Source organism: Mastigoproctus giganteus, chromosome 1 (assembly GCF_048544385.1).
Source record: "Mastigoproctus giganteus isolate SK-2022 chromosome 1, ASM4854438v1, whole genome shotgun sequence".
In the NCBI taxonomy this organism is placed as follows: domain Eukaryota; kingdom Metazoa; phylum Arthropoda; class Arachnida; order Uropygi; family Thelyphonidae; genus Mastigoproctus; species Mastigoproctus giganteus.
This window is the reverse complement of record NC_143575.1, coordinates 260,831,463-260,858,532: the sequence shown is the minus strand read 5'-3', so window position 1 is coordinate 260,858,532 and position 27,070 is coordinate 260,831,463. Positions and strand designations below refer to the sequence as shown.

At 39.4% G+C, this 27,070-nt stretch overlaps 4 protein-coding genes across 4 annotated transcripts; 1 reads left to right on the top strand and 3 right to left on the bottom strand.

The window, feature by feature from the left end:
- Positions 1-279: 279 nt before the first annotated feature.
- Positions 280-4,482, top strand: LOC150091847 (nicotinamide N-methyltransferase-like). Its single transcript, XM_090385903.1, has 3 exons — positions 280-451; positions 2,010-2,217; positions 3,962-4,482. Exons 1-3 carry the CDS (start codon positions 292-294, stop codon positions 4,392-4,394), a joined length of 801 nt encoding a protein of 266 aa, XP_090242029.1. The 5' UTR covers positions 280-291; the 3' UTR covers positions 4,395-4,482.
- A 1,624-nt stretch (positions 4,483-6,106) lies between these two features.
- LOC150091846 (nicotinamide N-methyltransferase-like) lies at positions 6,107-10,091 on the bottom strand. Its single transcript, XM_090369996.1, has 4 exons — positions 10,083-10,091; positions 7,092-7,286; positions 6,701-6,908; positions 6,107-6,539 (listed from the first exon to the last, which is right to left on the bottom strand). The coding sequence occupies exons 2-4, from the start codon at positions 7,249-7,251 to the stop codon at positions 6,107-6,109; spliced, it is 801 nt and encodes a 266-aa protein (XP_090226122.1). The 5' UTR covers positions 7,252-7,286; positions 10,083-10,091.
- An 850-nt stretch (positions 10,092-10,941) lies between these two features.
- Positions 10,942-12,085, bottom strand: LOC150091845 (nicotinamide N-methyltransferase-like). The gene is made up of 3 exons (XM_090369991.1): positions 11,926-12,085; positions 11,535-11,742; positions 10,942-11,374 (listed from the first exon to the last, which is right to left on the bottom strand). Exons 1-3 carry the CDS (start codon positions 12,083-12,085, stop codon positions 10,942-10,944), a joined length of 801 nt encoding a protein of 266 aa, XP_090226117.1.
- A 4,531-nt stretch (positions 12,086-16,616) lies between these two features.
- Positions 16,617-17,787, bottom strand: LOC150091844 (nicotinamide N-methyltransferase-like). Its single transcript, XM_090369986.1, has 3 exons — positions 17,628-17,787; positions 17,319-17,526; positions 16,617-17,049 (listed from the first exon to the last, which is right to left on the bottom strand). The coding sequence occupies exons 1-3, from the start codon at positions 17,785-17,787 to the stop codon at positions 16,617-16,619; spliced, it is 801 nt and encodes a 266-aa protein (XP_090226112.1).
- Between the last annotated feature and the right edge of the window lie 9,283 nt (positions 17,788-27,070).

Below are 27,070 nucleotides of genomic sequence, written 5' to 3'. Positions count from 1 at the left end.
TTGATTCCCCCTTTGTTAATTGAGTGTACATTTGCCCATGTCCAGTCCAAGAAGACCTCACCTGGATACAAAGATACTCTCATAATTATGGCTAAGGGTTTCTTTAATTCTTTTGCTGCCTTCCTTAATATAAATGGGGAGGTCCCATCCACTCCAGGCATCTTTTCTTTATGACTCATCCTAAGCGAAATTAAACCTAATAAAGCAGCCAATCAATGAAAATCACCAAACATTTATTGAAAAGAAAGTGTCTGACTGAGTTTTGTTTTCCAGATTTCCATTACCTGGAAGATGTCCAAAAAAGCTCCGACGAAATTTTCAGACGACTGGGGTCAGTACTTCAGGGGAGATCGTTTTGGTGCAGAAGATTATCTAAAGATGGCAACCGAAATAATAAATGAAACGTACAGCACGAGTTTACTTCCCATCGTTCATAAGATAGTTAACAGCGGTGAGTATTACACCAAATGATTTGAAAGTTCCATTATGACTTACCTTGATGTTTATTGGATCCTAAGGATCTTCGGTGTCGTTAAAATGTCAATTATGAACCAATTTCTTATACATCTCCTTATTATCATTCCGTGTTTTAAGTCTGTTAACCCTTGGCATCTTGCCTTCGCAGTCAACAGTCGTGGCACCATCTCCTTGAATATCTACTCTTAAATAAGAGTTATTTAAGAGTATGCAGCTGCTCCAGCAGTTTGGAATCACTATTATGGTGACTCCAAGATTCCAAAAGCGAAGGACTACAGAGCCATTGTTATCAGTTGTTTTTTCCACCGTGTTGGAAACTCAACATCAAGGTACAGATTCAGGACCACAAACCCATTAATCCCTGACACACAGCGAAAATGACCTGAGTTCGAATCTCGTCAATGATGTGAGGAATTTTTATGGGTGTTTTTGACAAGGTGGCCGAGTTAGTCCGTCTCAAGAAATGGAAGCATGATTTTTTATCCTAGATTGTATTGTTTTCTTCTTCCAGCAAAGAGGAAATCGACCACAGAGCGAAATTTTTGGCGCAGTATGACCTAAAACCTACAACAACAAGTCCAGTTATGTAGTTGTTGCAAATGTTTATCGTAAATAAAGTTAAATGTCCAGATCCTTAATGGCCTTATTATGGTGATTTGTATGTGATCCTGATATGCTAGTGTTGATTATTTTCTGAGACACGACCGCATTTCTTTTCAACATTAGATGGTTGGAGGCATTGTTGGTTTGGATTCTGGCCAAGTGACTTAGAATTATCAGTGGTGGATCAGAGATTTGTCGTGATCCACGGTAAAAGCTCCATGCCAGACAAGATTTGCAATGAGGTTCTGGGGTCAGCAAATTAAAGAGATGTGTAATTAGATCTCTTGGGAATTAAGAGTAACGCACCATCCCTTGAAACTGCAAAGTTGGATTCTTAAAACTGACCTATGTCAGATCTAAGAGAGTGTAAAAAAATTTGATGCCAACTCAGCGTGCTGATGGGCGTTTATTAGAGAGTGAGGAGTAGGGTGGATGCTGTCGAAGGAATTAAAATGGGGACCCATCAAGCTCTCACCTGGCCAACTCAACACCAGAGTTCACACTTGTCCATCACGCAACACAGGGGAAATTCCCAAGGCAGAATGCGCTGGTCTTAAAGGAGGCAGTTATTGTCGGTGACTCTATTGTCAGGGGAAACTGGAAATATGTTGTGCAAAAAGGATAGGTGGAATAGGACCAAGGTACATCTGCCAAAGGAGAAGTAGACGACGTTATAGATCAGTTACCTTTAAAATTTGAAAGAGTCTGAAATTTTGCTCAGCTATGACAGGAGGGAATATGCGTTGATTGTCAATCAATTCGTCCCTTTAGAGGTTATGCAAGATTTAGGGGATTTAATTTTTCACATCGTCCAAGTGAGTAAAGAATATTACACAGCAATCTTCAATCTTTCTCTTTGTGTGTTGTGTGCGTGTGTATGTGGGTGTTGATGTAGAATCTTTAGCATTGTCTTTCTTTTTGTCCACTAGGACGATTTTCGGGCTCTAAGCTGCTGGAAATAGGATGTGGTCCGATGATATACGGTGTGATGTCGGCCAGTGCTCATTATTCTCACATGGTCATTAGCGATTTCTCGGATTCGAACCAGAAGTTAGTGAAAAAATGGTGGAAGAACGAACCCGGAGCCGGTGATTACTCTTACTTCTTGGAGTTAAGTGCCAAGTTGGAAGGATACAGGTAAATTGCTTTTTACTTCTCACCAACACACACAGACTGCTTATGTCCCTCCTGAAATGCAAAAAGATCTAAACAAAAATTCAATGTGTTCGTCAATGGTCCAATACAGTATTAGATGGATGGATGGATCTACGAATACAGTGGGATAACCCCCTACGACAATTATTGCGCTTAGTGGGCAGCACTAGAAAAGTTGTATTCGACTGTACTGTGTTGGTTCTGAGGTTGGTTTTTCTGTTGGTATGAACGGAAAAATAAGAGGGAGTGTCCATTATTTCCATTTGACGGAGTGTCAAGTAGCTCATCATAGAAATAAGCGTTTCATGTGTAGAAAAATTTGGAGTTCGAATCTCATCAACATGGAAGTAATTTTATGGATTGTTTTTAACACTGTAGTCCATTCATCCATTGCGCAGTTTACACTGTAATTTTAAACCGAATATCTTTAGGTTCCGTGTGAGAAAACCATGCCAAAAAAGAAAACAAAATCCTATAAAAGGTCTTCCCGTCTACCTTGGCAACAGTTCTCAATGTTGATATTTACACTCCAGAGCCGAAGCGAGCGCAAGCATTGTCGACTATTCGCGGGGAGTCGTATTGACGGGAATGATTCTAAAAGGAACACGTAACCACCCAACATGCTAACACCACTAATGGTTGAGAGTCGAGGTGAACGACGGTTGGCATGTGCTGTTCGGGACAACAGATGGCCCACGATCTCTCAGTTAACGGCAGCCTACAACCAGGGTGCACAGAGAGACGTTAGAAAGCACACCATCCAGTGAATGTCCTTGTGGATAGGCTGAAGAATTATACGACCTGTTCATGCGTCCATGTGGACCGACCTTCATCGATACCTCACCCTGCAGTGGTCTAATGTCCAAGAACCACGGTTCCTGGTCATTATACAACTGGAGAAGAGTTGCCTGGTCTGGTTAAACAAAGTTCCAGCTCCATCATGAGGGTGTGTATTCAACGGCGAACAAACGGCTGCAACCAGACTGCATCGTTGGACGAAAACGGGCCGGTCATGGTTTGGGTGATCTTTTCATGGATATCTCCAGTTTGGTTTTGCTGGTTAATATGAGTAACTTCTGTTGAGTTCTCTGACTGCTGGTAGATGGCTATTCGTTGAACTGTTTGTCTTTTGGAGATAACCGGCGATGATCAGTTTCTAGGATGTGATGCTTTTGTTCATCTGTGGACAGTGTCTCTTCATCGGTTTCTGTTGTAGCCTACCTGTCCAGTTCGTTGTGCTGTAGCTGAGGGGATGACCATTGCACAGTATAGTTGATTTGTAATGTGATATTTGAATTGATTTATGATATTCAATGTCTCATGTACATATTGTTAATAATTGTATATTGTACTATACCATGTTTATATGTATGGCGGATTTGCCAGATATTTTTGGCTAGGGGCCGCTTTACTCAATAAATGAAAAATGAATGAATGGGTACAAATGCCCATTGAACACACCATTCCGCCAGATCCCATTTCGGCATTGTTTCGGGCCAAGTTTTGCCCTACGTGTACTCCATGATTGGACTCTTTCAACAAGACAACGCCCCATCTTTCAAGATCTGCATTGTGCAGGAATGGTTCGAGAAAATCGGCAACAGAACACACCATGCAGTTTACAGACATATTTTAATAATCTTGAAGTTGTGATTTCTCAAAGATATTTGAATTTTATTATGGTTTCAACGATTATTTTCAGTCCAATTTTTATTTCTATTTTCAGCGATGTCAAGATGGGAATGAAAGAGATCGAAGATCGTATAAGACGCAATTTGAAGGCGGTCGTATTTTGCGATGCAATAGCAGACAAGATTGTCCCCGACGAATACATCCAAGAATACGATCTTCTTGTCTCTTTAGGATGCCTGGAAGCAGCATGTCCTACTTATGAAGCACACGAAAAAGCTTTAAGAAGTTTTGCTTCGTTAGTACGTCCAGGGGGTGGACTGATTCTCGCTGGTGCCTTTGGGTGCACAGAATGGGAGGTGGGAGGGTCCAAATATCCTGCCTTAAGCCTAACAAAGGAAGTTGTAGAAAATTCAGTGTCCAAAGCTCGATTTAAAATCATCGATTGTGTGATAGAAGAACGAAAGGACAACAGGTTTGATGTTGGTGATTGGGGTGACACCTATGTTATTTCTGCTGAAAAACTGTAGACGGATCTGTTCATTTTGTGTACAGATTCCTACAAATAAAATGTACGATGTACTGTAAAGAAAAAAAATCATAAATAAAAGAATTTCCCCTAACACAGACAAACCTATGTCTTTACGTTTATGCGTTGTGAGTTCCTTTGCTTCATAATGTACCAAATGTACCATTACCATTCACAAAATACCAATTACTAATTTAGGACAACTTCTTTATGACTTTTCTTAAACAAATACAAAGATATTGCTTAAGAAACTGCTCAGTAACTTCTTAACATTCCCTACCATTAATATTCGAACTCCTGCATATCTGTAAATAACTTTTATTTAGAGGACGATCCAATTTATAGCAAAGGTTATCGATGCGATTGCAGTCAGGGCTGTGGGTTGGACAGTCCATCTTTTCGACGCTCATCCGTAAACCAATCCCTCACAACACGAGTAGTATGACATGGAGCGTTCTCCTGCTGATATTGTCCGTTCCCAGACATGCAGCCACAACGTAGGTAGCAAATTATTGTCCTCGACATCTACACAGACCTCAGCATTCATGGTTTTTTCCAAAACAACTAATGATCGCAGGCCAAAGTACGAAAAACAGCAGAGACTATCCTTTTTCAGCAAAATTTCATTGCCGTGAAGATACATTCCAGCAGATAGCTCTTTTTGAGCATCCTACATGACGATCAATGGTTTGTAGTCTGCTGCACGATCGCGGTTGTTCATATTATGCAGGGTTCTACCACCAGTACTGGTGGTAGAACCCTGCATAATATGGACAACTTTTTATCGCTAAAATTTTATCTACTCAATCTGAATCCATTGTAGATGCACTGGATGCCACTGGTTCTTTCACATTGGAACCCACCCAAAGCACGTGCCTCAACTTTTGTCTTCTTCTGGTTTTTTTTTTTAAATCTCATTTGAATGAACAAGACGAAGACCGAAGTTTAAGATCTTTCAATCGAAGGGACGAAAGTACCGGCATTGGTGTTATCTGAAAGTTTTTATTTATTTAATTTTTTTAAGGACTTATCTGCAAGGTTACAAACTCAAGGTGAAAATGTACCAGTATATGTCGTTTATGATTGCTGTCTTTCACAATTTGGCCATGGAATGTTAACATTTACTTTACTCTGACTTACTCTGCGGATCTCACTTGATAAGATACTGCTATCAGCATCTCTGGCTTCCAGCAATATGAAGCTGAGGCGGTTCTAGTGTCACGTCCGGTCAAGATAGCTCCAAATAACTTAAGAGCGTCTTATTGAGTTCAAAGCTTGCAATATCTGCCTGAGGGTTGTTATCCTTTCATACGTCTATAAAAAGCTTCATGGGAGAAGTGTGGGTGTCGCGAGCTTGGGGATGTGTTGGCTACAGGACATATTCGTCCCGTCTGCAGGACAAATTTGTCCAGTCCAGCCATTCTTTTAAAAGCTACATCTAAAAGGCATCCCAGGCATCTTCTATTGTATTAAATCCTCATTACGATTGCGTAAAATACCCTAGTGGATAGCACAGTTTGAACAATCACTGTCCTCCAGAGGCTGGGTGGAAAAGATCTGAATTCATATTTAATCATAAAAAATTTAATTTTCTTACTTTCCGATTAATTTTAACAGTTTCAGGTAAAAGAGAATTGCTGAGAATAAAAAATTAGAATCATATTAAAATCGAAAATTATAAAATTATACAATTTTCTTTAAAATTCCAAAAAATTATAGTTTTTCTGCAGCGACGAAATACAAATATTCAAATTTTCTGGTTCCATAATTGCCATTCATTTTCTTTTCGATTTTCCAGTCAAAATTTCCAAATCCCGCTCGAGAGAGGGCATCTTCGATACCTTCCTTGGTAAGGCTAAGACCACTGTATTTATGACCTTCGACTATCCAGTATTGAAGCCCCAGAAAGCCCATCAGCAACAAACCACCACCTTGGCGAATTAAAGAAGCAAATCTTTTAACGGACTGTCTGCATGATTCCATATCCGGACAAGCTGCCTCCAGACACAAGGAAGAAACCAAGAGATCGTATTCTTGGATGTATTCTTTAGGAACTACTTCATCTGCCAAGACGTCGGAGAAAATAACGGCTTTCAGGTTGCTTCGTAGTCGGGATTCGATACTTTTCATCCCGCTCTCAACATCACTAAAAAAAAAAAACTTTGTCTCAATGAATGATTCTTGAACAATGGACTTTTCTTGGATCAAACCAAAAAGAGTCCATCGCAAATAGCTGCTTAATCCACGTCATATAAAAACTAACCAAATTGACACAGATAAAAAACATCGATGTCAGATATAGCTTACCCGTATCCTTCCATGATGGAAACATATTTGAAAAGAGGAGAGTAGTCCAAACATCCTGGTTCCTGTTTCAGCCATTTTTCTACGATCTTCTGGCTCGATTCAGAATAATCACTGGCGATGAGATAGTCGAAGCGAGCACTGGGAGATATCAAGGTATGGATACTTGGACCACAGCCAATATCTAAGCACGTGGATCCTGTGAATCGATCTGTTCAAGAAGAAAAGATATTACCACAAAATTATCTCCGGGTCGTTTACGATTGCAATGACAATGCACAAAGATTAAAAAGAAATTGGTAAATGGAGTGAGGGAAGATGGCACCGGTTAGAATCAATTTTATTTTTGAACGATTATATTGAAATATTTATATTGTCCAATCACAATACTTACTGCTGTTTATGGCTGCGTGTAGGTTCTCCAGGAAGAACTTCCCAACCTTATCTACAACTTCGGATACCAACTTCTTGTAGTACCCTTCGGCATTGAAAGAATCTCCTTCGAATTGTTTCTTAAATTCGTCATAAAGATTTCCAGAGGTTTCACCAGACATCTTATTTGAACGATCTGTAATATTGTGAGAAACTCCTAAAACAAAAAAACACATATACACTGTAGTTCCAAAAATATTCGGACAGTCTTGTGGTTTTGGAAAAATAAAAAAAAAAAATACCAGACATCCACCTGTTCAGGAATAGACACATTCATTGGCCACAAAATTAGAAATCTCTTGCAACTACAACAGGTGTCAACAGATAATTAAATATGCACTATGCAAATGTAAGTTCTCGCATGGTACGATCAGTAGTTCCAGATAAACAAAATACGATTTGTGGTGGATTCTTTCGAAACGAGAACGCAGATATCATCGTGGAAGAATTGCATCTGAATGATTTGAGGAATACTACCAAGCTTTCCATCATCTACTTGGCAGGCGGATTCTCCAAATCTGAAAGTAATTCAGAATGTCTGGGACATGTTGGAAAGGGCAGGTTGGCTTCGCAGTTCTCTTCAGACATTACAGCAGCTGGCAAATATCCTGATGGAAGAATGGGTTTATCTACGGACAAAAGGTTAGCTCTACAAGGTATTCAATAAAGGTTGCTAATTTTTTGGCAATTAAATGTCAACTTCATCGTGCTAGTGAAGTCGAGAAACATTGAAGGCATGGGCTCAGAAAGGCTTCAATAGCTGACCAGAACCGGTTGTAATCCTACTGGATTACAACCGGTTCTGGTCAGATTTTATTTTTATGACCTAGGAATAACTGCACAAAATGATATGCATTCTTTTCGAATTGATAAAGATGAAGCTGACCTTCTAGCATCCCATTTTCCTTCCAACTCATGTATTAATGATCTTGGTAAACCACCTCCCACCATTCCCAACACGCTCCATTCAATGCCTCCCGTGGGCTCTCTCCAAAAGGATATCAGAAGAGTAAGAGTACTGGCACTTTGAACCGATTTTAGTTGCGGCTGCCGTCGCTAGATAGCGCAACCACCACAAGCACTTTGAACCGATACCATTGTTGTCTGCCCCTCTAGGTGGCGCCACCACCTTTCACAAGAATGTGAAAAGGATGGTGGCGCAATCCTTTTCACGTTCCCACACTCTCACGGGCTTTAAAATTTTTCTCCTGGATGGAGCTAGTGGTATTTTTTTTCAAAAAATAATACGGTTGGATTCGAACTCGGGTCTCTGAATTTAGAACCGTATGGTTAGACCAAACACGTGCTCATTTTTATTATTATTTTTATTTTTATGCGATTCTTTAAGATTCAGTAAAAGACTTCCATTATAAATCTGTCTCTTCGATTCATCAAAGATAAATTTAAAATCACTTTCAGTTGACAAAATACCTTTGATTAATTAATTTCTTGATTAAAAATAATTATATTCAAATCCCACCTTAAAAATCAAATCATGTTCAGATAATTAAATGTGATAATTACACAGTGTTTAAATACTTAAAAAAATTGAAATAAAATATCAGAGATTAATTAATTTATTGGTTAAATACTCACAATTTAAAATAAAACACCACATATTAACTTCTAGATTAAAAATAATTAAATTAAATTAATGCTGCCTACTAATTAAAAAAAATTAGTTCAAATTCTAATAATACTTTTGCAGTAATATAAGCAAATATCTGCATAGCCAAGTGGTTAAAGCACTTCCCTTTACGTTCAGATACACGGGTTTGAATCTATCCCGATTATATTATAATTTATGAAAAATAACCACTAGCGCCATCCAGGGGCAGAATAAAAAGTAAATAACAGAGTATGGCCATGTAAGCTAATGAAATGGCAGCTAGACAGAGCCCCGTAGGGATGAAAAATTATCGCAGTCCAGGGAAAGGAGAGTCACGTGATTGACTGGAGACATGCAGCGTCCCCTGGCGACAAAAACACAACGGGGCTAAGGAGAAGGGCGTCATGTAAATGGTGATTCTTTTGAAAAAAAGATCATGAGAGACAAATCCGGCTCGGTCGGTGGTGCCAGCTAGCGCAGAGGATTTGACGAATCATGAATCTAAGAAAGCTACAGGTCCACATGGAATTTCTCCACTTTTATCAAAACCTGTGCTCCTGGACTTATCCTGTTCTTTCTTCCCTTTTTCACTTTCTTATTCCAAAGGTGTTTATCCTTCTGCTTGGAAATTTGCTCATATCCAGCCAGTTCCTAAAAATCCGCCCTGCCATGGAATTGGTCCCACATCTTTTGTGGTGCCCACAAAACCTCTCTCAGGCTTCTTGATTCCATTCAGAAGAGGGCAGTTAGGTTAATTAATGATTCATCTCTAACAGAGTCTCTCCACTCGCTTTCTCATAGACGCACCGTTTCTGCTGCATGCCTCTTCTACAGATACTTCCATGGGCACTGTTCTTCTGAATTGGCTTCTATAATTCCCGCTCTCTCTTTCAAAACGTGCCGCCACCAGCCAACATCCATTTACTGTCCAACTTCAAACCCACAGAACCAACTTTTCATCTTCCTCATTTATTCATTCAACTGCCGTTTCTTGGGTCAATCTCTCTTCACACGTATTTCCTGAAAATTACAGTCTACAGAAATTGACGTCAACAAATATCATCTTGTCAACCTCCAACCCATGCACTGTTCGAAGTTCGAAGTACTATAGGTTCAAATACCTCTCGTTTCTGGGGTTTTCATAAAAGAAAGACAATTATTAAACGTGCATCAATAAAAGGATTCTCGACATATGCAGATGTCCAGTTACTTTTGGCAATAAAGTGACAGTATATTCAATCTTCCTTCTACTTTCCTCATAATTAAGACATTTAAATTACGAAAGAGAAATCTATTGAATTTCTGAAGTTCTAATCAAAAATATGGAACATAAACACGCCTTACCTCTTTGGAAGCCCGTTAATACACACCCACACTGTCTTTTAAAACTCACAGTATGAAAGATTTGCCAAGTCACGCACTAACAGCAGACGACTGAATGTACGGGTACCCGATGTCGTCTGCTGATATCATCCTGACTTATGACCGTCATTCCTTGGCGTTTTAAAATATTGGTGCTCGAAAGTGGAGTTTGAGTTCAAGATAACAGGGTGTAAGCCTCTTTTAATCCTCACTCCACTTCGAAGATGGCACCATTTAATATCCTTTGAGAACTGCTTAATGTTCTTCTGTGTAATTCCACATGGATAATTAATATTTCGAGGTTTTAGTAAGTTTACAGATTATAAATTACAGCAATGCGAATGTTATTTTATGACGTCATTGCATTAATACACGCAGTGACCAAAAATATGAAGTAACACCTTTGTCTTAAGACGATCACAGACAGAGAAATGTAAATTGCAAATAGAAAACTGTGTTGAGTGATGACGTGGTCTATCGTTGAGTAAAAGACTGCACTAATCTCAAGCCAGAATGGGGAAAACGCGTGATCTATCGAGGGGCAGGTCGTTCCGAGGGTGAAAGGGGTTCACGTTTAGCAGATGCCTAGAGCATCCCAAGCATCTTCTATTGTATTAAATTCTCATTACGATTGCGTAAAATACCCTCGTGGATTGCACAGTTTGTACAATCACTGTCCTACACACGCTGGATGGAAAAGATCTGAATTCATATTTAATCATTAAACGTTTATTTTTCTTACTTTCCGATTAATTTTAACAGCTTCAGGTAAAAGAGAATTACTGAGAATAACAAATAAGAATCATATTAAAATCGAAAATTTTCTTTAAAGGCCAAAGAATTATAGTTTTTCTGCAGCAACGAAATACAAATATTCAAATTTTCTGGTTCCATAATTGCCATCCATTTTCTTTTCGATTTTCCAGTCAAAATTTCCAAATCCCGCTCGAGAGAGGGCATCTTCGATACCTTCCTTGGTAAGGCTAAGACCACTGTATTTATGACCTTCGACTATCCAGTACTGACTTTCCAGAACTCCCATCAGCAACAATCCACCACCTTGGCGAATTAAAGAAGCAAATCTTTTAACGGACTGTCTGTATGATTCCATATCCGGACAAGCTGCCTCAAGACACAAGGAAGAAACCAAGAGATCGTATTCTTGGATGTATTCTTTAGGAACTACTTCATCTGCCAAGACGTCGGAGAAAATAACGCCTTTCAGGTTGCTTCTTAGTCGGGATTCGATACTTTTCATCCCGTTCTCAACATCACTGAAAAAAAAAAACTTTGTTTGAATGAATGATTCTTGAACAATGGACTTTTCTTGGATCAAACCAAAAAGTGTCCATCGCAACTAGCTGCTAATCCACGTCATAAAAAAACTTACCAAATTGATACAGATGAAAAACATCGATGTCAGATATAGCTTACCTGTATCCTTCCATGATGGAAGCATATTTGAAAAGAGGAGAATAGTCCAAACATCCTGGTTCCTGTTTCAGCCATTTTTCTACGATCTTCTGGCTCGATTCAGAATAATCACTGGCGATCAGATAGTTGAAGCGAGCACTGGGAGATATCAAGGTATGGATACTTGGACCACAGCCAATATCCAAACACCTGGATCCTGTGAATCGATCTGTTCAAGAAGAAAAGATATTACCACAAAATTATCTCCGGGTCGTTTACGATTGCAATTACAATGCACAAAGATTAAAAAGAAATTGGTAAATGGAGTGAGGGAAGATGGCACCGGTTAGACTCAATTTTACTTTTGAACGATTATATTGAAATGTTTATATTGTTCAATCACAATACTTACTGCTGTTTATGGCTGCGTGCAGGTTTTCCAGGAAGAACTTCCCAACCTTATCTACAACTTCGGATACCAACTTCTTGTAGTACCCTTCGGCATTGAAAGAATCTCCTTCGAATTGTTTCTTAAATTCGTCATAAAGATTTCCAGAGGTTTCACGAGACATCTTATTTGAACGATCTGTAATATTGTGAGAAACTCCTAGAACAAAAAACACATATACACTGTAGTTCCAAAAATATTCGGACAGTCTTGTGGTTTTGGAAAAATAAAAAAAAATATATCAGATATCCACCTGTTCAGGAATAGACACACACATCGGAAAAAAAAAATTAGAAATCTCTTGCAACTACAACAGGTGTCAACAGATAATTAAATATGCACTATGCAAATGTAAGTTCTCGCATGGTACGATCAGTAGTTCCAGATAAACAAAATACGATTTGTGGTGGATTCTTTCGAAACGAGAACGCAGATATCATCGTGGAAGAATTGCATCTAAATGATTTGAGGAACACTACCAAGCTTTCCATCATCTACTTGGCAGGCGGATTCTCCAAATCTGAAAGTAATTCAGAATGTCTGGGACATGTTGGAAAGGGCAGGTTGGCTTCGCAGTTCTCCTCAGACATTACAGCAGCTGGCAAATATCCTGATGGAAGAATGGGTTTATCTGCGGACAAAAGGTTAGCTCTACAAGGTATTCAATAAAGGTTGCTAATTTTTTGGCAATTAAATGTCAACTTCATCGTGCTAGTGAAGTCGAGAAACATTGAAGGCTCAGAAAGGCTTCAATAGCCTGACCAGAATCGATTGTAATCCTACTGGATATGACCTAGGAATAACTGCAGAAAATGATATGCATTCTTTTCGAATTGATAAAGATAAAGCTGACCTTCTGGCATCCCATTTTCCTTCCAACTCATGTATTAATGATCTTGGTAAACCACCTCACACCATTCCCAACACGCTCCATTCAACGCCTCCTGTGGTCTGTCTCTAAAAGAATATCAGAAGAGTAGAGGTACTGGCACTTTTAACCGATTATAGTTTCAACTGCCGCCGCTAGGTAGCGCCACCACCGCAGGCACTTTGAACCGATACTAATTGCTGTCTCCGTCGTTAGGTGGCGCCATCCTTTTCACATTCTCACACTCTCCTGGGCTTTAAAATTTTGCTCCTGGATAGCGCTAGCGGTTCTTTGTTTCATAAAAATAATCTGGTGGGATTCGAACTTGGGTCTGTGAATTTAGAACTGTGTTGTTAGACAAAACACGAGCTCGGTTTTATTATTATTATTTTTTTATATTAGATTCCTTAAAGATTTCGATAAAAGACTTTCATTATAAATCTGTCTCTTCGATTCATTAAAAATAAATTTAAAATCATTTTCAGTTGACAAAACACCTCTGATTAATTAATTTCTTGATTAAAATTATTGCTCACGAATGCTTTAAAATAATTATGTTCAAATACCACCATAAAAATTGTTTAGATAACTAAATGCCACAAATACGTTTGGCAATAAAGTGACAGTATATTCACTCTTCCTCCTACTTTCCTTATAATTAAGACATTTAAATTACGAAAGAGAAATCTATTGAATTTCTGAATTTCTAATCAAAAATATGGAACATAAACACGCCTTACCTCTTTGGAAGCCCTTTAATACATACAAACACTGTCTTTTAAAACTCACAGCATGAAAGATTTGCCAAAAGTCACGCACTAACAGCAGACGACTGAATGTACGGGTACCAGGTATCGTCTGCTGATATCATGCTGACTTTACGACCTCACTCCTTTACGTTTTAAAATATTGGTACTCGAAAGTGGAGTTTGAGTTCAAGATAACAGGGTATTAGCCTCTTTTAATCCTCACTCCACTTCTAAGATGGCACCATTTAATATCATTTAAGAACTGTTAATGGTCTTCTGTGTAATTCCACATGGAATAATTAATATTTCGTGATTTTAGTAAGTTTGCAGATTATAAATTATAGCAATGCGAATGTTATTTTATGACGTCATTGCATTAATACACACAATGACCAAAAAATATGAAGTGACACCTTTGTCTTAAGACTATCACAGACACAGAAATGCAAATTGCAAATAGAAAACTGTGTTGAGTGATGACGTGGTCTATCGCTGAGTATAGAGACTGCACTAATCTGAAGCCAGAATGGGGAAAACGCGTGATCTGTCGAGGGGCGGGTCGTTCCGAGGGTGAAAGGGGTCCACGTTTAGCAGGAGCCACGATTCAAAAAACGAAAGACGTTAATGGTTTCTCAAAAGCATCCATCTCAAAGATTTTTAATGAGTGGAAAGAACAGATTCTGAAACTTCTCAGGGGGAGGTCCAGTGGACGAATCTTTCCTCAATTCATAAAGGGGATCAAAGGGTGACACCAATAATTACAGAGCTGTTAGCTTAACTACTTTATCCGGGAGAATAATGGAGTCACTCGTTAAAGAAGCATTGCAGGAACGTCTAGACACGACTCCAGTTGTGTCTAGGTGATTTTTTGTAAGCTCAATAGGACAACAATGGCTGAGAGAAGCAGCCTCCTCTTCCTGCTCCTTATCCTCCTCCGATTTGAAAAGCAATTTTCATTCTGCCATCTATTATTAACTGGATGTACAATTACTTGAAAATATAGATAAGAGATGGAAGCACGCAGAAGGTTTCGAGACAACTCATAAGTAAATAGACAGATTATTTGAAATGATGTTGAAAAATGACAGACCTGCCTTATTTCAACCCATACCATGAGCAGAGAATTGAAAGAATTGAGAATTGGCAATGATGCCGAAAACGTCATGATTGGACAGTGGACAATGGAAGAGAGTCATTTGGTCAGACGAATCACGATACATTTTGTTTTGCACTGATGGCAGGCAGAGAGTTTGGCCAGAAACTCAAGAAGCGATGGCCTCTGCTTGCCTTGTTAAGACAGCCGAAGCATCTGGAGGTGGTGGTATCGTGTTATTGGGAATACTTTGTTGGCATGGACTGAGTCCGTTGATACTGGCGGATGATCGAATATTATCCAGGGATTACCTGATGACACTTTATCCCGAAGGCGATGGACACTTTATGATGACAGTGCAACAGTTCATCGTTTCAGAATCGTGCAACATTCACACTCATCTGAACATTCATCTGATCTCAATCCTATTCAGAATGTTCAGGATATGCTGGAGAGAGGTATTTGGCATCGAAGTCCTCTTCCTTCATCTCTCAGAATTAACCCGATATTTTTCTATATTCAGCAATAAATCCAATTTGATACTGAATAAAATTCGTATGTTTTTGGCCAGTGGGTGTAGAACTATAAAAATATATTTCTACTAAACAAGTTGCTCCGAGTGGCCAGGAGCGCGAGTGCAATAGCACACGCTCTTTGAGAAGACCGGGGTTCAAGTCTCTGACTGCTAAATATGGTCTATCTGCCAACCCGCACTGGACCAGCAGGGCAGATTATGGCCTGTTTCCCTCAATATGAATTGTTGAGGAGTCCTCCATCCTGCAGTGGATTGATAATGGCTGCTGCTTACTTTATGATCAAAAGTGCCATATCAGATAAATAGTGTACGTTTTCATGACTTGGGAATAATCTTGTGAAGAGTGTGAGGAAATTAAGCGCGATAGATGGATTGCAATGTCTGCAGGAGTGAAATTTAATGAGTTGCAGGCCAGCTATCATCTTTTAAGGACACAAAAGGTGATACTGTTGGGGAAAGTATGGACATCTGTCTTATCTGAAAATTTTCAATTAATTTATTTTTTCTTGGAATCAAAACTTATCTGCAAGGTTACAAACTGAAGTGAAGCTTAAAGATAAGGAACAAAAAGGGTGAGGTGTTCAATAGTTAGAATATTCTGGTTGGGTAAGTTTAATTACTTTTGTACGGTACATAATGCGTCTACATCAAAAAAAGTTTGGAAATGTATGGGCCGCAGGTACTGGTCCCTTCTCGAGCATAGTTTTGTCCAGACGTACTCGAAAACGACTGCACTTGTCGTAGCTATAACATCAAATATGATGATCCAACCAAAATGGAATGTCCTCGCGAGTAGCGCAATGGGTGGAGTGGGCATAATTGTCATCTTCGCCACACTGGGTAGAAAAGACTTCAGTACTCATCTCGTCGATGCCCTAAGAAATTTTTAACAATGTGGTTGAGTTGGACCGTCTCAGGTGAATGTAGAATGGTTTTTCATCCGGAAATTCGAGGCTTTTGTCCAGCAAACAGCAACTCGATCACAGAACAAACGCAATTTACAGACATTATACTGTTAAGGGTCAATATGGTCTAAGTTGCTGATGCACCTAAAACCCTATATGAACTTCACCCAAGAGAGGATTCTCAACTCAAAGCTATCCAGCATTGATAACGATTGAAGTTTGTTTTTTTATTAATTAATTTAGGATTCACAGCTGCTTAAGATACCATCGATAATTCTGCTGGTGTTTACAACCCTCACTCAGTCACCGAATTGAACTCCTATGAAAGGATTAAAATAGTTATGAAATCACTAGCCATTTTTATTCGATAAATTTTTATTTTCTATAATTTCCAATTAAGTTTTACAATTTTGGCAACAAAGAATTGGTGAAAATAAAAAAAATAAGAATCATATTAAAATCTTAAAGTATAAAATTATACAATTTTCTTAAGAATTCTGTAGAATTACAGTTTTTCTGCAGCAACGAAATACAAATATTCAAATTTTCTGGTTCCATAATTTCCATCCATTTTCTTTTCGATCTTAAAATCAAAATTTCCAAATCCTGCTCGAGACAGGGCGTCTTCGATGCCTTCCTTGGTAAGGCTAAGAGCACTGTATTTGTGACCTCCAACTATCCAGTACTGATTTTCCAGAAATCCCATCAGCAACAATCCACCACCTTGGCGAATTAAAGAAGCAAATCTTTTAACGGATTGTCTGTATGATTTCATATCCGGACAAGCTGCCTCCAGACACAACGAAGAAACCAGGAGATCGTATTCTTGGATGTATTCTTTCGGAACTATTTCATCTGCCAAGACATCGGAGAAAATAACCGCTTTCAGGTGGCTTCGTAGTCGGGATTCAATAAGTTCCTTTCCGCTCTCAATATGGCTGAAAAGAAAAAACATAAATGAGTAGTCAACTGTCCGCTTGGTTCAAACATTATAGAATTGTTGTAGGATGGTTGTAGGATGTGGCCAATTACCAGCAGGGCAGATTCAGATATATTAATGGTATGCACAGTGTACAGACTCTGAGGAAGTTGTGTGATCGTCTTAAAATGTGAGTACATTTAGATATTAAGTAAATGGGATAGGTCCATGGTAAAAAACTAACCAAACAGATACAGATCAATAACTTCGATGTCAATTATAGCTTACCTGTATCCTTCCATGATATAAACGTATTTAAAAAAGGGAGAATAGTCCAAACATCCTGGTTCTTGTTTCAGCCATTTTTTCAGGAGTTTTTGGCTGGATCCAGAATAATCACTGGCGATCAGATAGTCGAAGCGAGCACTTGGAGATATCAAGGTGTGGATACTTGGACCACAGCCAATATCTAAACACTTGGATCCCGTGAATCGATCTGTTCACGAAGAAAAGACATTACCACAAAATTTTGAACGAGGCTAATACGAATATAATTTCTGAATTAAAATGTTTACATTTTCCAGTTACAATACTTACTACTGTTTATGGCTGCGTGTAGGTTTTCCAGAAAGAACTTCCCAACCGTATCTACAGCTTGCAATAACAACTCCTTGTAATACCCTTCTGAATTGAAAGAATCTCCTTCGAATTGTTTCTTAAATTCGTCATAAAATTTTCCGGGGTTTTCGTCAGACATCTTATTTGAATGGTCAAATGTTCTAAGATTCGTACATGAGCAGTGACAGAGAAGATACAACTGGAAAAATGGATTTCTATTAAGAAAAGAAGCTTCCTTAGAAAGCGTAAACAATTCATGGTACAAATGGGACAAGTAACGCAGCCCTCAGCTGGGGGTTTTATATAAAATTAATCATGAAAAACCCCTAGAACAAACCTTGCTAGAATGTTTGTTCTAGGGTTTTTCGGTCCTTACCTTGTTGTTCTAAGGCCTTACCTTGTTGGAAGCCTGTTGATACGCAAAATCTTTTAAAACTCACAATCTGAAAGAACTTTCGGTGTGAAAATAAAAACGAATAGCAGATGTCGGAACGTAGCCCGTGTTCTGTGTGCTGATATCATTCTGACCTTGACAAACCTCGTGACTTGTTAATTTGTATTACAAATATTTGTACTATTTCAGCAGCTCTGGTTACCTTAGGTCACTGCACTGCTAGGTCGTGGAATTTGAGTTAGAGATAACAGTGTAGAAGTTTATACAGCATTTACTCTTATCTACTTCCAGTATAATATTATTAAGTATCCTTTTAAAACTGCTTAATATTCTTCTGTGTGGTTCCATATGGATTAATTAACATTGCAAGTATTTTAGGAATGAGATATTATGACGTTGTTTAAATAATTCGTAAATGTAATTAAGCATGAACGCAGATGCATCCGCAAACATTAAACAATTAACGCATTGTATAAGAGCTCAGAGTACTGTGAATACCTTGGCTCATATACAATGCGTTAGTTGTTGCATGTTTGCGGATGCATCTGTCTGTGTTCACGCTTAATTTCCTAACATTCTTGTGAAAAGTATGAGGAAATTAAGCTCAAATTCAGATTCAGTGTTCCGAAGTGCAAATATGAACGCTTGAAGAAAAGAGTTGATGCTCTTGTTGGATTTAAAACAATGGACCCATCAAGCAATAAACCTTCCTTCAATTCTACAGCCTTCATCCATGCATCAGACAGTAGTGTAGTGCAAAATCGCCCTCATGGTAGGAGCTCAGTTGATATAATCTCCATCCTTCACACACCAGGAGAGAAAGTCCTGGATTAGAAACCCGTCAATGAAGCTAGCAATTTTTAATTTTGTTAGGTTAGCACACGATTTCAATAGTACTTTGAGATTCATACGTCAGGGCGTTAATGACTCCAGTTCTTCAGGGGCGCCGCAGAAGCAGGTATCTGATGTAGCTAGATGGATAAGAAGAAGAGCCTTCAAAGAACCAAGGCCAGTTAAAATGTATGATCTAAGAAGGACTGGGTAGAACCAAACCTGATTACTTTTTGAAGTAGTGAATTTAATATCAGTGCACCTTTGATGGAGGAATTCCATCTTACTTGCCATCTTTTATGAAGCTCAGTCCCACATTTCGCTTTTTCATTCTTTGGATCGGCAGTGGGATAGATCATAGGTCAAATCAGAAAACGTTAGAGGACAACCTTTACGAATATAGTAGGCAAAGCTTTTGAATAAGATATAGATCCAGAGGTAATGAGCCTGCGATAGCTTCTAAAGATGCAATTGAAACTGTTCTACCAGTTCACAGGAGAGGTTTAGCAAAAAGGTCCGTTCGACACTGTCTAGTTTGGTTTGAACTGTAATAAGTTTAGTTCTGTGAAACCATATGCTGGCTGCATATGTATCGATTAGAAAAAATACTGTGTAGTATAGAATTCTGAGGGTTCCCTTTTTTAAACCCCAGTCCTGCCGAGAGACTTTTAATAACATGGCCGTAAGTTTTCACTTTTTTGGAAAGATTCTGGATGTGTAGTAAGAATGGCAACTTTTCATCTAAATTGATCCCAAGATGCATATGAGTTAACAAGTGGCAAAGATACTCCATTCAACTTGAGAACCGGAGCTCTATTATGATCTCGTTTTCGGTGAAATATCATCATCTTGGTTTTAGATGGTGGAACCCTTAATTTAATTTTCAGAGTCCAATCCAGCAAGTTATTGAGTATAGAGTTAGCACTTTGTTCCTATTGGGATCTGGAGTTACCATGTACTAAAATGGAGAGATCGTTGGCAAAGACAATTAATTGCACATGGGCCGTATCAGAGGTGGCAGTGCCGAGACCAAACTGCTTGACACATTAAAGCCAACTTGCCACCTCCGCCCGCAATTGCTCTGCTTCAAGTCGTCCAACGGTCTGCCATCTCAAGGAACCATTTAAACGACGATGACTTGCCATCCTGATTACTGGAGACGTGGCTGTCCAACTGAGCAAGCCAATAAAATGGGAATGAAGTGACATGGTCGCAACTGGTGTTTTTATTGGGATGAACAATTTGCATTATGTGCTGCTATATTTACAATTGCTAATTTATTTACTACATAAAGGGAACAGTTACTTTCCAATGGCCTTTTGCAATTGGCATCAACGTACGGTATGCAAATTTAATTTAGTCACGCGTATGAACCCAAGTTCCTTGCCATCAGAGGAATAATATAACCTTTCCCAGGAGCTTCTTATCCGAACTTGTTGTAAAAGCATTTCAGCTTCGCAGTTCTCTATCGGCCACAATACAACAGTTAATAAATATCCTAAAGGGAAAATGGATAAATCAGAAGCTAGGCTCCTCCAGACCTACTGGAATCCAAAGCACGATGCGTACAGGGTGTAATTAGGGCAAAAGAAAGGCCCTATTAGACCTTGATTAAAGATTTGTGATTTTGTGGCCAGTGAGTTAAACAAATCGTATCTGGCATCAGTAAACTGATAGGCAGTAACACGACTTCGAGTGGATTCATGCAAAATACGCGTCTCCAAAATGAAAAGGTCCCTATTCTGATTTTGAAATTCACAAGAGGTGGTGCCTGGACGCTTCCGCCTCTAGGATTTCATGTGAACGGAACCTTGAGCAATCCAGTTACTGCTTGGGGTTCGTAACATCAAAGGAGGACCAAAAACAAATACAGAAACGGGTAATATGGTTTTTTCTCCCGGAAACTCGGATTTTTCATCCAGAAAACTGCAACTCGACTACAGAACAATCAATGTACAGACGCATTATGGGCGCAATGTGGCCTAAGTTGATGTTGCGCCTAAAACCCTACAACAACAACAACAAAACCTCGCGATCTCCTTACCCATAAAAATTTTGCCAAGAAATGCTAACTGTAAACAGATGTCATCAAAATTATATTTTTTGTTGCAGAATTCTCAATTCGTGTCATGCATATGACACGAATTGAGAATAAGTGAACTGATTCCAGGATCAGGAAAGTTATAAGAAAACCCCGCTTACATTAAAGTAAGCCGTTTATTTGGGGCCCCTCCAGCTCACAGAAATCGAAGTCGGTATCAAGAAAAAATACGTATGTGGATTGCTCTGAGGGTGTTGTTTGTTTATATTTTGGAATGTTCGAGTAAAGAAGACCCCAGTTTCTTGTAAACCTGAACCGTGACCTTTGCTCTCTGTCTAATAGCTTCTACAGTCATATTTCGGTAATTTTACCGCACAGTTAGTTTTTTATCACATTCTCAGAAATGTCTAGCTTTTGTCTAACCTGAAACTTTCTGTTAATTATCTATATCTTTATTGCAGGCAGTGATTGGTTACATGATTGCCTGATGCAATAATACCCAGAACAGCGACAATGCTAGGAGTTTAACATTAAATAACTTATACAAGAAGAATTACTTAAAACATATATTAGGACATAAAACGTATAATTACATATTTTACATATAAAATTAATATTTAACATGTGAAATGAAGACACATGAAAGGACGATGGCAGTCACTCGGTTGAAGACGAAAGCTGGTTCCTGATGATGCATCTTCTGTACGATTTGTCCTCTATGAACTTTTTGTAGTCCACATCCATCTCCTGGACATTGTGGAGCATCTCCATGGGCAGGAATCTGTCCTCTATTCTGAGCCTCCACGCCACAGACTGCAGAGAGGGGAGGGCTCTTAAGGGTTTTGGGGGGATCCTCCAATTGCACATATGCCAAAAATTTGGCGTATTGACTTCACCCGCTATCATTTTAATTGACACAAGCAAGCGGAGGGCGAATATCCGTTTGGAGACTTTTCTGTAATTTAGAAGTTGGGTGATATCTGAAGTATGTGTGAGTGGTGGCAGTTTATGCTTGAAGAGGATCCACCGAAGAAGCCAGTACTCATCAGACGCAATGGTTTTTAGCGTGGTTTTCGTTGCCGACGCCCAGATTTCTGACCCGTAGGTGATGGCTGGCTGCAGAAACCGGTATATGTATTGGAGCGTGTACTCAGGCTCTGTGACATGAAGGAGGTGTTGTTTGGCAAGCCATCTTGCTCTGCAGACCTTGTTGTGAATGTCTACAACATGGTGTTTGAAACTGAGTTTAGGGTCGAATATAACGCCGAGATCTTTGTGTTTGATGACTGAGGTGATGGGGGTTCCGTGGATTTCCAGGTTTAGTTCCGTTGGGTTTGATTTGAGGGAAAATACCATTTGTGCAGATTTTTTTGGATTTATCTTAAGAGAGAACTGTGCCAAGTATGTAATCAGATTCTTGAGGCTGTTGATAATGTTTCCAGAAACAGAATCAGGTCGGGCGGTCCCGTTGATCCGATAGAGGAGCTTCAAGTCGTCTGCATAACTGATAAATTCTGTTTGCTGACACAGGAATGGGTGGATGGCAGCCGTAAAGAGGAGCCCTGAGAGAACTCCGCCCTGGGGTACACCTACACAAACTTTCCTTGTGAAAGATTTTTTATTCACAGTCAAGTGAAGGACCCTGGTCGTAAGTAGCGACTTCAAGAATTCCAGTATATTGCCTTTTATCTGGTATCCATCCTCACAAAGTTGCAGGAGGGGCTGGATGTCTATGCTGTCGAATGCAGACTGGATATCCAGATAAACAATTGCCATCTCAGCCCTATCTTGTAGCGCCCCCAGAATGGTGTTGGTGGTTTGCAATAGGTTTGTAATGGTGGACTTGCGTTTCAAGGCATAGTGAATGTATGGTGATTCACATGGCAGAACCTGGTTGGTTAGGATAGGAAGAAGGCACTTCTCCATGACTTTGAGGAGACTTGAGGCTTTCATTATTGGTCTCAATTGTGAAATTAATGTCGCTCCTTGTGTTTTGGGGATTGGTCGGACAATATATTGATTATTATTATTATTATTATTATTATTATTATTATTAGCCATATGGTACAAGGAAGCCTGAGGCTTATGCTGCACCAGCCAAAAAAAAAAAAAAAATTCCCGAGTTACCCCGTGTGTGTGTGTGTGTGTGTGTGTGTGTGTGTGTGTGTGAGAGAGAGAGAGAGAGAGAGAGAGAGAGAGAGAGAGAGAGAGAGAGAGAGAGAGAGAGAGAAGTAGAAAGGCATCACCAAGAAAGAGAAGAATGATGATATCCAGCTCAGGACCCTGGGTTTGCCAAGCCCATACTCACCAGATGTGAGCCCCCGGGGTAAAATCCAGGCTGTTGGGAAAGTTTGCGTTGTGAGGATTCCATTGAAGATACCTAAGAGTGCGTCAATGATGAATACACTAACGCTCTTAAGAATGAATTGTGGGACCCCATCATATCCAGTGCAAGACGTTGGTGGGATATCATTGATGGCCTGGATAAGCTCTCTTTTTGTGATGATGATGGAAGCAAGGATATCTCGCTGACAACTGTTGTGAATGCTCTTAAAGTCTGATACTGACTTTGGCTTAAATCTTGTGATGTAGTCTAGCCATTCAATTGGATTAAGTTGTTGAGGGAATTCATCATGCCTTGCCTTAAACGGTGCCTTCCCGATCTTGATTGTTTTGTCGATATAGGCTTTAATGGCTTCAGATTTGCTTCTATTGAACTGGGTGCGGGCTCTTGAGTATGCAATTCTGTCTAGTGGGTCTAATTTTGCTTTCCATTTTGCATGTAGTCTTTGTTTATTCCGAAATTTAAGGCTGAGATCTTGGATCCACCATGCTTTGCTTCGACAGGAGATTATTGTAATCTCCTGTACAAATTTGTATTATTATTGTAATCTTATCCGCAAGTTGACGAAAGCACTAGGTCAAAGATTTTAAAGTTTAAAGGGAACAAAATAAAACACAGCATAGGAACTGATTAAGTGAAGGAAATATCTTTATGTCCTTCACTTAATCAGTTTATTAAGTAAAGGAAGTCAGTCTGCTGACGAATCTAGTGGCAGTCAGAAGTGATCAAAGCCGCTAAGTAGATTTTCTTATTAATTGATTTGAAATTATTGTTTTTCTAAAACTTTTGATTTAAATTTAGTAGTATAACATTATTTTGTGATTTGCTGACTAACTTGGTGTATTTATTGACCAATTGTTACATCAAATTATTTTCTGTAAGTAGCTTATAGACCTAGTCAGGGAAACGGGGAACATGCTTTGTAAAAAAGATAGGTGGAACAGGACCAGGGTATGTCTGCCAGGGGCAAAAGTCGATGACGTTGTAGAGCGGATATCATCTTTTAAGTGCACAAAAGGTGATATAGTTGTACACGTTGGCACTAATGATATTAAGAGTAGGAGACCGGCAGAATTGCTTAACAAGTACAGGTCACTGTTGAACAAAAGCCGAGAATTAGGGTTGAATTTGAAAGTGTCTGCAATTCTGCCCAGACACGATAGGAGGGAGTATATGATGAGAGCCTTGTCGATCAATTCGGCCCTGGAAAGATTGTGCAAGGCTCAAGGGGTAGAATTTTTTTCAGCCTGGACTGTACTTGTTAACAGGAGAGACTGCTTCTACAGGGATGGGATACACTTAAATAGAAAGGGTGCAAGAATATTTGCTGATGCTATCGAGGCAGTGTTAGGTGGGTCGGAAAACTGCTAGCTTGGGGGGAGACAAAGACTAATGGATTAACATTAATGAATGGCAGAGGAGAAAGTGATTCTTGCACTGCTTCTATTGGAATGAGCAAAAGCCTGAAAAACAAGATTCAGGATATTTCAGAGCCTGCTGGGAGCGATTGCGGTACAAGTAAACACATGGGTTGTGTTAGGGTAGCTAAGAATAGAAACAAGTGCATGTATACTTGCGTGTACACCAATGCTAGGAGTTTGGTAAATACATTTGATGAATTTGAGGTATTGCTCAAAACATCAAAGGCAGATATTGTTGGGATATCAGAGACGTGGTGTCACACAGACATAAGGGATGCAGAACTGGAATTTGGGGAGTACAACGTCTACAGGAAGGATAGACAGGATAGGAAGGGGGGAGGGGTTATGCTATTAGTTAAGAAATACATAAAATCCAAGGAAGTGAAGCTAGTCAACATCGCTGGACAGTGCAGTGTCAAGTCAGTTTGGTGTGACCTAAGCATTGGGAGATCAAAATTGAGAGTAGGAGTGTGCTATAGGCCTAATGACTCTGATGAGTGTAATAAGAAACTGTACAGGGAAATAGAGTGGGCCAGTAAATCAGAGTCTTATAATGGGAGATTAAGTTCCCAGATATTGACTGAAATTTGTGGGTTGATCACTCACACACTAGCAAGGCTTTATTGGATGATTATTTTCTACATCAGCATGTTCGGGAGGCAACTAGAGAGAGTAATACTCTTGATTTGATTATCAGCAGTGATTCTTCATGCATTAAGAATCTGCAGATACAGGAACCACTAGGTGGCATTGATCACAGTGTGCTGAAGTGGGATTTACTCAAGGAGGTAACTACCATCAGAGGTAAAGGGAAGGGTTTTTGCTTTCGTAAAGGCGACTACGATGGACTGAGACAGTATTTAAATTCTATACAGTGGGACCAACTGATGATGTTACCAACAGCAAATTCAAAATGGGAAGCATTCAGAGAACTTATCTTGGAAGCTACTGGGCTTTACATACCAACTAAGAAATATTGTTCAAGGTTTAGGCCAAAATGGATGTCAGATTAACTAATAAGACATGTGGCAGAGAAGAAAAATGCATGGGACACATATAAATTAATGGGTAAAATGGAAGCCTCTGATAGATATAAGGTGGTCTGTAACCAAGTTACAAAGGAGGTTAGGCAGGCGAAGGCAGATTACGAGAAATCTTTGGCAAAGGATGCAAAGAAAAACAGAAAAGAGTTATTTACTTATGTAAACTCTAGAAGGAAGGGGATGAATCAGATTGGTCCACTTGATATCGATGGGTCAACAGTTGAGGATCCTGCTCAGGTGGTTAACAAACTAAACAAGTATTTTGCATCTACATTCATACATGACGAGTTATTCAGGAAGGGTAATGCCAGAGGTGTATTCAACTCTGGCAGTAAGCTAGATGATTTTGTAATAACTGAGAGTAAAGTGGAGGAGAAATTGTTGAACATAAACACAAGAAAGGCACCCGGGGTGGATGGGATCTATCCAGTTATATTAAAGGAGGCATCAAAAGAAGTAACCAAACGCTTAGCCATAATTATGAGAGCTTCCTTGGACTCAGGGGAGGTACCCATAGACTGGAGATGTGCAAATGTGACCCCAATTCACAAAGGAGGATCAAAAGCTGACACAAGTAATTATAGACCTGTGAGCTTAATTTCGGTTCCAGGAAAATTAATGGAGGCACTGGTTAAAGAAGCACTGCAGGATCATTTAGACAAGACTTCAGTTATAGCACGAACACAGCATGGTTTTGTTAAGGGGAAGTCTTGCCTGACCAATTTGATTGGATACTGTGATGCAGTCACAAAAGAACTGGATGCAGGGAATAACTTTGATATCATATATTTGGATCTTAGAAAGGCTTTTGATACTGTTGCACATGGAAGACTGCTGCACAAATTGGAGCAGTGTGGCATTGGAGGCAAATTGCTGCTATGGGTAAGGGGATGGTTGAGTGGCAGAAGACAGAGAGTGGTAATCAATGGACACTGCTCATCGTGGACTAATGTTATTAGTGGAGTCCCTCAGGGTTTAGTATTGGGTCCATTATTGTTTTCTATATTTATAAATGATATTGGTGATGGTATATCAAGCTTGGTGTCCAGGTTTGCAGAAGATACAAAGGTTGGCAGGGTTGTTAAGGACACTACTGACAGTACACTGCTGCAACAGGATTCTGAAAGGTTGAGCAGATGGGCTGAGAGGTGGCAAATGAAGTTATCATTGACAAATGTAAAATACTGCATATGGGAAATAGCAACCCCAGAGCAATGTATCAACTCTGTGGTACTACACTGACAGTGGTAGAGAATGAAAGGGACCTGGGGGTAGCAGTGCAGACGGTTTGCAAGAGTAGTTTATGGTGTGTTGTTAATGATTATATAATATCGGTGTAAATACACCA